At 42.0% G+C, this 12,707-nt stretch overlaps 1 protein-coding gene across 1 annotated transcript in view; it reads left to right on the forward strand.

The window, feature by feature from the left end:
• LOC119428634 (cyclin-Y-like protein 1) overlaps positions 1 to 12,707 on the forward strand; it is a 16,103-nt gene that overhangs the window by 2,634 nt on the left and 762 nt on the right. The window contains exons 2-10 of the mRNA XM_037696300.1: positions 304 to 512; positions 588 to 662; positions 742 to 776; positions 2,923 to 3,023; positions 5,327 to 5,362; positions 8,355 to 8,406; positions 8,478 to 8,597; positions 8,669 to 8,835; positions 8,913 to 9,075. Of these exons, the coding sequence (XP_037552228.1) occupies positions 353 to 512; positions 588 to 662; positions 742 to 776; positions 2,923 to 3,023; positions 5,327 to 5,362; positions 8,355 to 8,406; positions 8,478 to 8,597; positions 8,669 to 8,835; positions 8,913 to 9,075 (909 nt within the window). The 5' untranslated portion in view covers positions 304 to 352. The remainder of the gene's footprint in view (positions 1 to 303; positions 513 to 587; positions 663 to 741; positions 777 to 2,922; positions 3,024 to 5,326; positions 5,363 to 8,354; positions 8,407 to 8,477; positions 8,598 to 8,668; positions 8,836 to 8,912; positions 9,076 to 12,707) is intronic.

Raw genomic sequence — 12,707 nt, forward strand, 5'->3', positions numbered from 1 at the left:
ATATATATATTACTATACACTCATATATATTGCTCCAACGAAACACGACGCTCTATATATATATATATATATATATATATATACAGCGCCTTTTATATCAGTGAGTTATTTTGATGGAATTGCTGATGTCCGATATTTAACATTATTGCTAATATCAATCGATAAAATGCCGATAATATTGTGAATCCCTAATTATTATTGTCCCCACATGTTTAGCAGAAAATTGGCTTTTTTTGTTGTTGTTGTTAAAGTGTCTCCCTAAAAGGTTGAACTTTGACCCCTGAAGTGCAGTGTTGTCAGCAGGGGGTCCCCTCCAGAGTTGTATGGGAACCAGCTGTGTCTGTAGTCAGACATGGGGGCTTCGGTGTCCTGCTGCATCTCGCCCGGTGAGAGCCCAAAGATCCTGCGGAGACACGTGGACCTGGACGAGTGTCCCTTCACCACCACAGAGGACGTGAGCGAAGACACTGGGACCTACCTGCAGCACATCAGTGACCGGGAGCTCCCTGATGGTGGGTCTGCGTTGTGTTCACAGGTGTTTGTTGCGTGTCTGAACTATTTGTCTAATCGAGGTTTTCTGTAAACAGAATTGGCACAAGAGGCAAACCCGTCGGACCACCCTAGAGCCAGCACCCTCTTCCTCAACAAGTCCCAAACAGATGGTTTGTATTTCCCAGAGAGTGTTTCTTTGATTATTACTCATTCTGTCTGTGCCACTTACTTTTTATTCTCTTATACCAGTTCGTGAGAAGAGGAAAAGCAACTACATGAACCATGTAAGTGACAAGTCGACAGTCGTGGGGTAAGACAAGTCTGTTATCACCAAGAATAGCATTCCTAATAAAAACAATACTGGGTTAAAAACATGAAAATTTGACTTTACACATACAAAAACACACACAACAGATTCCACTCCATCTTCTACTGCTGATCTAGTCAGGTCGCCAAGGCAGCAGGTCCAGGAGAGAAACCCAGACATCCCTCTCCTCAGCAACTCTTTCCAACTTGTCCTGGGGGACCTGGGACATTTCCAATACAGAGAAGATTCACAATTCAGTGAGTTCTGGGTCTTCCCCGAGGTCTCCTACCAATGGGACATGCCCGGAAAACCTCTAAAGGTAGGCAACCAGGACACATCCTAATTAGATGCCAGAACCACCTCAAATGACTCTGTTTGATGCAGAGGAGCAACTCCGAGCTCCCCTCCACTTTTTCTCAAGATGGGCCCATCCGCCCTACCAAAGAAGCCCATTTCAGCCGCTTGTACCCAGGATCTTGTTATTTTGGTCATGATCCAAACCTGACCACAGGTGAGGGCTGGAACGTAGACAGACCAGTAGATTGTGACCAAAGTGCTTTACAATTTAGTCAAATTAAAATGAGAACAAGAAAAAAAAGAAAATGCATCTTGTGCCATTCAGAAAACACAAGAAAGTTGACTATAAAATACAACACACAAGAAGAAACCTTGAAGAAACCAGACGACTGACTGAAGCAACACCCTCATTACTGAGGGACGAGACCCCAATCCATTGATCCATCTCTTGTCATCAATCGTAAACAGGAAGTCCAGATTCTTAAACTCCTCCTCCTGAGGCAAAGTCTCCCTCCTGGACCGGAGGAAGCATTCAACCCATTTCTGGTGGAGAACCATGGCTTCAGGCTTGAACTGACTTTCATTCCAGCCACTTCACACTTGGCTGATGGTGCTAGGATGGCATCATCTTAGTAGTTCGTTGGCAGGGCGCTCAGTTCTGTTGACAGGGCGGGGCACCCTCCTTGTATAATGGTAGGGGGAACACTGGAATGACTCAGCTACTACCACACCAAATTTTACCTTAGTGTTTGTAAAATTGACTTGTACCCTTTCGGTTTTAAAGCTCATTTGATTGTAGCAGCCGTCTTGAATTGGGTTGACACACTAAGTTAATGACATGTACATCTAATGATTACTTTTGTCAAAACTCGTCCAGTGGTTCATAGCATATTTTGCAATAGACAAACAAAAATTGGCAAAATAATAGTGTTCGCCTTTGCCTTTTGGCGACGGGTAATGGCAAAATGAAAAATCTGCTGATCAAATGTATTGATTAGCTGATCATCAGTGGGACCACCTCTAGAAGAGCAGTTTTGGAGCATTGCAGGTGCGTTAACAACAAGGCATCAACAATTACCTAAAAAAAATGGAACTGTTGCTGCCCATCAATCTAATAATGGCTAAAGGGAATTCCCAAACCATTTGGAGTCCAATATTCTACAGAGTTAAGTAGAAAACATTTAAGATGGCCACCAGTCTTCCCAGGAGTGGGTGTCCCAAAAAATTCCACCCAAGGTCAAACCATGCAATGCTTAGAGAAATGGAGGGGGAAAAAATCAAGACGCTTCATCTCCACAGTCTTCACTTAGCAGGTTACAGGACCTCTCAGAACGATAAGAAAAAGACAATGTTCCGTTTGGATGGGTCGTTATAAGAATGCTTCTTTAAAAAGAATATGGAAACCAATATAGCAACCTTAGGTTTGCAAAGTTGCATCTAAATGAATCCCAAGACTTCTGGAACATGGTCTTTCTAGACAAATGAGGCCAGAGGTCTTCACCCACAACACAGCTTCATGTTTGATTAAAGTCATCACCAACTGTCATGCACAGTGGTAGAAGGGTTATGATTGGGCTTGTTTTACAGCAGCAGGACCCGGGCACCTTGCATCACTGAGCCATCAACTTGTAAGACATGCCGACACAGAGGAACATGTTGTGTGTTTCTGTTCAGCTGCTAAACCTGGTAAAGATAAAATCTTCATATCCCCATACAGAAGACCCGAGAACTGAAAGACATTGGATGTGTTCCTACGTTGAAATTCAAAAGAACTGAAAAATGAACTTTAATTATGTCTTTGGGTGTTGATATATTGTTTTACCCAGATGTCTCCAGGGCTTCTGACTAAAAAGTACAGCTCCTGCTCGACAATATTCATCGATGACAGCACCGTCAGCCAGCCCAACCTCAAGAGCACCATCAAATGGTGAGAATGCTTTTTTTGTCCTGCTACAAATATCCTAATGGTTGTTAAAGGGATCTCACACTAGTTGGATCAATAGACCTTCTTTAATAAACAATTTCCATACCTATAAAAACGAGGCCGTAAAAATACTGTACGCTGTTTATCCTGATGCATGCTCAATAATCCAGGTAGAAAAATCTCGTCCAGAGGACCAGATTTAACTTTTTTAGATGTAGGCTGTTTAGTTTTTGGTAATTTCTAAGAAACGAATGAAACACGAACGTTGCCATTTTATTGTCGCTGCAATGCATTCTGGGTAAATGGTGTAGACAGGGTGCTTTGGTGCGAGCGCCATGCAGCTTGAATGTTAAATTTGGACCTTATTTTACGTTCAGCACTTTAGTTTGAAATGGAACGCGTTGAGAGGAGAGTGAAGAAATTCACATATGTCAAACTCAAGAGCTGTGGGCCAAATCTTGTCCCCTTATATGAAAATGTGAATGCAAAATATTATATCCTAATTTTTTCTTTAAAAATCTGATAAATGCATCATTTAGTATAAACTTCTCTTACTAGAGGGCTAACTTTGAAGCCAGAAAAAATGTTGGATCATTCTGTCATTATTGACTGATGTGCAAAGAGCAACAGAACATCAAATGACACAGACCAAACTCTTGTTCTTGAACCTGCAACCAAGAAAAGATATCGGGTACAGTGTTTCCCCTACCATTATACAAGCGGGCGCTGTGCCCTGTTAACAGAACTGACCTCCCCGCCTACCGGAACGAACTGCGCGTACCCCCAACCCGTCGGCACCACTGGCGTAACGCAATACAGGTGCGCTAGCTAAAAAGCTAAAGTCAGCGCTCACGCTGCCTCTTCCCTCACGCTAGAAACCCCCCCCCCCACCAGTCCGATACTCTGCTGTGTCTCTGACAACCCCCCACCCCCCCGAAAACTGCCGGTACAAACAGCACGCAGCTCATATGTGTGTGTGTGAGACCCCCCCAAAAAATAAATAAATAAAAATCTTGGACAAAATGAGCACCCCGCCATGGCAAGTTATCTAGGGGAAACTCTGAGGTATCAGACTCGAGTTAATGAATCAGCTGAAAGTGGCCCATGGCTCGGACAATTTTTTAAATTTTGGCTCCTTCTTGTGACCGATTTCGACTCCCCTATGATAAATGTTTAATAAATTAAACATCACAAGTTGATCACCTTTCATTGTTTCAACTCATATTTTGTTCATAAGGGACTAATAAAATATATAATAATTTCATAATCTGATAAATCTCAATCTCATAATTTCTGCTTTGGTCACATTACATCTGTATTATAATTGAATACTCCATCTGTACTGTTTTATAAGCTTTTTAATTGTTTTCTATTGTATGGGTGTACATATGGTTATGTTATGTTTTTAATTTAACTTTATTTGTGGGTGTACACAGGTCTTATGTCTTATGTAATGTTCTCATTTTTACTTTATTTTTACTTTATTTTACTTTATTACTATTCACACCTTATGTCGAAGCAAATTCCTAGTTTGTGAACCTCGTTCATTGACATGGCAATAATAAACTGATTCTGATTCTGATATAACTTTATTGTCATCTTATAGCTTTTCAGTCTTTTTTTTGTGTGTGTTTTAATCACTACAGCCGTTGTAAATCATCGATCCAGAATGCGTTGTGCCGGTAAAATAATGGCGACGTCCTGAAAAATGTATTAAATGTATATTTCTTTAAAGTTATTATAAGTTTTTATGTGGGCGGCATGGTGGCTCAGCTGGTAGAGCTGTTGCCTCTCAGCGAGAAGGTTGCCCGTTCAAATCCCGGCCAGGGATCTTTCTGGGTCGAGTTTGCATGTTCTCTCTGTGCTGTGTGGGTTTTCTCCGGGTACTCCAGTTTCCTCCCACAGACCAGAAACATGCATGTTAGTCTGATTGGTAACTCTAAATTGTCTCTAGGTGTGAGTGAGAGAGAGAGAGAATGGTTGTTTGTCTTGTTTGTCTCTGTGTGTCCTTGTGATGGACTGGAGACCTGTCCAGGGTGTACCCTGCCTCTCACACAGTGATAGCTGGATATGGGCGCCAGTGATCCCTATGTCCCAAAATGGAAAAAGCAGGTAAGGAAGGAAGGATGGATGGATAAATGGATGGATGGAGTTTTTACTTTTAGTAAAATAAAGAAATAACATACCAGTATTACGGCTCATATGTGCAAGTAGTCGGAGATCCCTTTATGGATGATGGGCCACTTGGTTTTGATAACTTGATTAACTGCAGTCCTCAAGTGATTTGTTGTGTTTCTGTGTTCCAGCGTATCACTGGCCATTTACTATCACATCAAAAACAGGTAGGAAAAGTTATAAATATTGGCTTACAAGTGGAAACAAGGGTTGACGGCGTATAAAAAATGGTAGCATGTATTTAACAGTTAATTAAAACTTTAATTGTCTGTTTGATTGTGATCCTGGCAACACACTTCAACAAAATTGGCTCAAGTTTTCGTGTATTCTGTTCAAATGATTTAAGGTCCAGGGAGAAAGAAATGACTGAACTTGGAATCTTGAACACATGTGCTTTTCAAAACGTAAATTTAAGAGTTTTACTTAGTGGTTTAGTTACTGGGAGATTAATTTAAAGAAGCTAGACTGAGATGGTCACGACGTGTGCAGAGGAGGGACAGTGGGTATATTGCTAGAAGGATTTTAGGAATGGGACATGGAATAAAAACTCACTGGTGGGTAAGGAGCTAGAGTTTTTGTGTGAGGTTGAATGATACCATCTAGATAAAGTTTGGCTCATCTATCTGCACATCTTGGACTCTGGAACTCCTGGAGAGGAGCTGGACTCTTTTCTACTCTAGAGTTGCTCAGGGAGAGAGGGCAGGTTTGAGCATACCCACAACCCCAACTGAATTAACAAATGTTAGTGTTTTCCCTGCCAAATAAGAGGGTTGCTTCTCTGCTGCTTCAAGCTTCTTGAAGTATGGATGTTGGAAGGGGTGCCATCTGGATATTCTGTTCAGTGTTTCTCCTACCATTATACAAGCAGGGCGCCCTGCCCTGTCAACAGAACCGTGCGCCCTGCTTACCGACCCCACCCCCATCGACAACTGCCGGCATTGATGCACCGCTAATCTAGCAGCACAATACAGACGTGCTAGCTATGAAGCTATGACTATGGAGGTAGCGCTCCCACTACCTCACTCTGAACCGTCCCCCCTCCCCTTCAAAAACTGTACAAACAGCGTGCAAATGCAGACGTGACTCCTTCTCCCCACCCCTGTCGACAGAAATCACGGACGATAGAAGTGCCGTAGCGCAACTAAACTACGGGAAACATTGCTGTTGTTGTACTAGGTGACTTCAGTGCCCATGTGGGCCATTATATGGATGGTGTGACTGGGAGGCATGGCTTTCTGATTTGAACCTGAATGGTGTTTTGTTATTGAACTTTTATGCTGGGCTGTCCGTAACAAACACCATGTTTGAGCATGGAGTAGTCCACAAGTATATTTCTTACCAGCCCACGTTGGGCTAAAGGTTGATGATCTATTTTTGTATCATGTCATCAGACTTGTGGCCCTTTGTCTTAGACATGGGAGAAGAGGGGCAGAGCGGTTAACTGATCACCACCTGATGGTGAGTTGAGTCAAGGTGTGCTGGAGGATGCTGGACAGACCTGGTGAACCCAAACACACAGTGAGGGTGAACTGGAAATGGCTAGTGCAGCCCCCTGTCCAAGCGACCTTCAACTCACACCCCTGGGAGAGTTTTTCCACATCCTGGAGAGGTCAGGGGATATGGAATCCAAACTGGTCATGTTCAGAGCTTCTTCAGGAGCCTGAAGGTTGTTAGTGCCTGTCGTGGTGTCAATTAAAAGACCCACTGATGGACACCAATGGAGATGGAGACCATCATGCTGAAGGAGGAGGCCTTCGGGGCTTGGCTGTCCCAAAGGACTCCCAAAGCAGCTGACAGGTACAGGGTGGCCAGAAGGACTGTGCCTTTGTGGATCTGGATGCAAAACATCAAGCATGGGACAAATTCAGAGAGGCCATAGAGAAGGATTTAATTTGGCCTCGAGGAGGTTTTGGCAAACCATTTTGCTGCTTCAGAAAAGGAAAGTGGACTTTATTCCTGGCCATGTTTGGTTTGGGCGTGGACTTGTTGGCTCAGACTGAGGATTTTATTAAGCAGTGGAAAGGGCACTTTGAGGACCTCTTCAATCCATCCACCATGTCCACTGTTGAAGACGTGGACACGGCGGATTTTCTTCTCACAAAAATTACTTGAAATGAAAAACCTCATGACTGGAAACGATACAAGCAAACTAGACAGATTTGATTGAATCAATGCAAAGCTGTCATTTATTTTTCACATTATACTTCATATTCAGATAATTTATTAAATTACATTCATTCAAACATGTTGTAACCCACTGAAAATCAAAAATAAAAGTATTTTTATATTTTCTATAGCAAGAAGCTCTGAAAAAGTTATTTGAGAGCCCTCAAAAACACACAGCAATGAGTAAAGTTATTTGATATTTATATGTGTGTATGTATATATATATATATATATATATATACACACACACACACACACATCAATGTTTCCCCTAGTATACATGACAGTAGGGCGCTCATATCGTCCGTGATTTTTGTTATTGGGGGGGGGGGGGGTGTAGATGGAGACACGTCTGTTTTTCGTATTGCCTTTACCAACAATTTTTGAGCAGTGTATGTGTGTGGGGTTATTTCCATCTGGAGTGTTAACTCTAGCTTTTTAGCTAGCGCATCTGTGTTGCGTGCGGCTAGCTTAGCGCTATGTCAGAGCCGATACTGGGGGGGAGCAGTTCGGTAGGAAGGGTGCTGGATTCTGTTGATAGGGTGGGGCGCTTGTATAATGGTTGCCTTCCCCCCTGGTCAACAACTGTCAGTATTGATGTAGTGCGGGATTAAAAACACAGTAGGCAGTAACGTAGCGCTAAGCCTGCGGGTGGGCAACACATTTGTGACTCTGTCCCCCACCCCCCAACAAAAATAAATACGACAAGTGCCCTGCCGAGGGAACTGATCTAGCGGAAACATTGCACTGATTTATATATTTACAGTACACACATACAGTATCTATATGATTTTATTTAATTTTTTAAGAATCCTGGTTAAGCTAGATTACTTTGTGTTTTTTTATTGGCACTTTACAAAAATAGCCACTTTATGTCAGTTTGTTATGAATATGAAATTCCAAAATGCATCGGGCCTCTCAAAGTTCAATACAACCATCAATAAAGGATCATCATTTTTTGCAATGATTAATTATTTTCCATGATTTTTTCAGAGACTCAAACCGCTCCCTGGATATATTCGACGAGAAGAAGCATCCTCTGTCGGTGAGTCTGCATGCAGCAGATTATGTTAGACAAAGCTGAGTAGTCAATGATGACAAAACTTTGCCCAACAGAAAGAAAAAGTGCCGGACGATTACTCTGTGGTCGATCCAGAACACAAATTGATCTACCGCTTCATTAGAACACTCTTCAGCTCTGCTCAGCTCACGGCCGAGTGCGCCATCGTCACTTTGGTAACGACTCGTTCTCATCTTTTCACTCCGGGCATTGTGCATCCTGAACTAAACACTGAACATTGCGTTAGGTATACCTTGAGCGGCTACTGACATATGCAGAGATCGACATTTGCCCGTGCAACTGGAAGTGCATCGTCCTCGGCGCCATTCTTCTGGCCTCCAAAGTCTGGGACGACCAGGCCGTTTGGAACGTCGACTACTGCCAGATCCTCAAGGATATCGCCGTGGAGGACATGTGAGCGCCTGAAACCATTATCTTACCAGCTGGTTGATGACTTGTTTTTAAATGACCTTGTTGAATTTGTTGAACAGGAACGAGATGGAGCGCCACTTCCTGGAGCTTCTCCAGTTCAACATCAACGTCCCGGCAAGTGTTTACGCCAAGTATTACTTCGACTTGCGCTCACTGGCTGACGACAACAACCTAAGTTTTCCTCTGGAGCCGCTCAGCAACAAGCGAGCCCAAAAACTGGAGGTTTGTATTATTATCAACCTGAAAAGGGTCTTGCCCTTATGTCAACTTTAATGCGGCCCGAACCACAAAATATCCCCCCACAAATTTTACATCAAAACGACCAGCTCGGCACCGTGATGTGTGCTATTACCATATTTTCCGCCATACACGTTGCATCAGTCAAAATATGTCGCTTCGCCATTTACGTTGCATCTATGATGCATCACTGCTGACGCATCGCGTTTGTTACGCATCATCACTGACAATCTGGAAATGCGGGCCGGTGTTGTGCCAAAAATCGATTGGCTGCCAAATGGTGGCCACGGGAGCATTCACGGGAGGACTTTAACAAGAATTTATCAAGATTAACACTTAAAAACAATTATTTGTTTGTTCGACATTTTAGCAAATGTGTGTCTCAGTTTAACTTTTACTTGATAAATGCACTTCAATGGTCAAATCAGCTGCATTTCGCCGGGGCGGCGCAGCGAAATGAAGCTGATTTGACGGTTGCTCCAGATGGTCCCGGAGCTGGATGACAGTGGCAGACTATGGCAAGCCGATTGTGTTGTTAATAGCCACTTTTACCTATTACATGACACAACAGCATGCCATACTAATCGAGTGCCATCTAGCGGCTGAAAATGGTAGTGTTCAATATTTTCAATGTCAGAATGAATGAAATCTCATATCTCAGCCAAAGCTAATTTCAAATAGATCTAACTCAGAGGTTTTTAGAGCTATTTAGGTGACATTTGGTGTATTGGTAGTTAGGAACAATCCCTAATATAAATCCAAGACGGCCGCTTGAGCTAAAAATGAAAAATACTATAAATCAGTCATTTTTAGAGATATTAAGCAGAAATTCAGGGTGGAGGTAGCTGAGAGCAATGTCCAATAAATACTGAATTCAAATACAAAATCCAAGATGGCCACCAAAGATACATTTAAATGTTTTTAACTCAGCTATTTTTACACACATAGAGCTTAAATTTGGTGAGACTATAGCTGAGAACGTTCCCTATCACATACTAAATCAAAATCAAAATTCAAGATGGCCACCAAAGCTAAAATGAAAAAAAAAAAAAAAAGAATAAGTCGTTGATTTTTTTTGCCACATTGAGCTGAAATTTGGTATGGTGGTAGTTGAGAGTGAACCCAAACACATAGTACTGTCAAATCAAACATTTAAAAGAGCTGCAACATGGCAGAGACCCCGTCATGAGTTTCTTCAGAAACTTTCTAGTTTGTTTTAGCTGGTATCTCACTGAGCTGCAGCTAGGCCTGTCGTGATAAACAATAAATCAATTAATCGCTTGATGAAAATTATCAACCTCATTTTCATTTATCAGCTTTATTGTTTCTTCGTGTCTCTCTCTTTCTACCAAAGACACTGGATGACAAAAAGCTCAACTCCGGTGCTCTTCACTGACTCCTCCCTTTCTCTTTTCTCGTTAATATCTGTTTCAACTGTCCAAAATTGCGTTTTTGGATCGTTCAAAGCAGCGAAGCTATGAGCTAAGCTAACAGGCTGACCTCGGGAATAAACCACCGTCTTGTCGAGCTCCAAAATTCACGGTTGAAATCCGTGCCTTCGTGTACAAAGTTGTTTTTCTCTGCAAAAAGAAGCTGAGAACTTGTTTACTGATTATTTATTAAAAGCTTTGAGTGAAAAATGCTACACTAAAGAGTAGGAATGCGAGATATAAACAGTACACGGTAGAAACGATAGAAATGTAGTTTACGATAGAGATCTGACTTCTACCGGCTAACCGCAGTAATGCTGTGTCTGATGTAAAATCAGAGTTGTCAGATTTAATTGTTACTTTTTTTTAGTTGAAAACTGTGCGCAAGTGGTGTTAAAATCTTTTCTTCGAGGGCTAAGTAGAGAAGCTACAAGCTAACTACGCCCGGTTTGCCATAGTGTTGCCGTATTCTGACGCATGCACAAAACGCTGTGTTCCGTCGAAAGTTGTTGGTGTTTTTTCTCATCGAAAGTTAAAGTAAGCGTTGGTCAGCTTTAGAGAAACCTGCTCTCTGATCTGTGAAAATAATGCTGTGTTGTGTGATTTTACTGCGGGACCCTCTGGTCAAAGCCACAGACTCATTTTGTGTCAGTTCTCCATTAAAGCAGAAGGAGGCGCCCACTAGAGGGTTGGAGGGTGAAGTGTTTCAGTGTAAAATGCTGCTCTGTTACTGTTCATTTCTTAAGTGAGAATACTGGAAACTGTTAAAAGAGTTAAGAACATATTATCCTGATGCATGCTCAATAATCCAGGTAGAAAAATCTAAAAAAGTTAAATCTGGTCCTCTGGACATTCAAGAAAACAAAACAAAGCAAAACAACAAAAAAATATAGAAACGTTTCGTCTCTCATCCGAGAGACTTCTTCAGTCTGAGGTGCTGTATTCAGCTCAGTCTCTTAAATAGCACCTTCTCAGAGTGGATCAACCAGTTTTGCTGCTGACAACCAAAACCAGCTGATCACATGCTCAAGAAGGACCATCAGCCTAACAATGGATCATTAGCACACTGATGGCTGTTTACTGTTCACAGAGGGCTGAGTGATACTAGCAATCACAGCATTGTAAGAGGGGGACAATTGAACACGTAGGCCTCCACCCCTGTTTAACGATGGGCGATTTCTTTTCACAAAGATGGCCTCCTTTACTCCTCTCTCAAACCATCGTTTCTCTCTATCCAGGATGTGCACATCTTCATCCCTGAAAGAGTGACCGCTGGCCTGGAGATGAGTGTAGACCGCAGAGTCCTGGCCTGATGATGTTGATCTTCTGTGCTGGGCCATCCTTTTGGCCCACTAAACAGCCACTGGCCAAAAGGATGGCCCAGCACAGAAGATCAACATCATCAGATCCATTGTTAGGCTGATGGTCCTTCTTGAGCATGTGATCAGCTGGTTTTGGTTGTCAGCAGCAAAACTGGTTGATCCACTCTGAGAAGGTGCTAGTTAAGAGACTGAGCTGAATACAGCACCTCAGACTGAGGAAGTCTCTCAGATGAGAGACGAAACGTTTCTACATTTTTTTGTTGTTTTGCTTTGTTTTGTTTTCTTGAATGTCCAGAGGACCCGATTTAACTTTTTTAGATTAAGAACATATTATTTTGTTTAAAACATATGGCTAAAACTACATTTGATATCTTTTGCACTGTTTTGCACTACAAGAAAGAAGCCTAAAACTTGATTTGTTTATTATTTTAAAACTCTCTGGACCTATTAGTGGAATTTTCTTAATTCAAAATATATCATGGCAAAAGGACACCCTATGCTTTTTTATTCCTATTGCAAGTTTTAGACCAAAAATATATTGCGATATATATCCTTATCGCCACCCTTCACAATACATATCGTGATATGTATTTTATGCCATATCACACATTCCTACTAAAGAGCTCAAACCACACCGAGCGTCCACCATGTCAGCCCATGCCACATCAGGGACCCTCCCTCCCATTTTTCTTAAAGAGACACACTACTCAACTATCCATTCTTTGGTTCAAACATTCTTATACTGCCATCAGGTGGTCAAAAAAGGTACTACACACCAAGCAAATCAACATTTCCTCTAAAATTTGACAATTAATTATTGTTAAATGTAGTGGACTAGGCCCATGTCAAAAACTAAGTCTAAGGT

The sequence above is a fragment of the Nematolebias whitei genome, chromosome 23 (genome assembly GCF_014905685.2).
Source record: "Nematolebias whitei isolate Nwh7 chromosome 23, NemWhi1, whole genome shotgun sequence".
Lineage (NCBI taxonomy): Eukaryota > Metazoa > Chordata > Actinopteri > Cyprinodontiformes > Rivulidae > Nematolebias > Nematolebias whitei.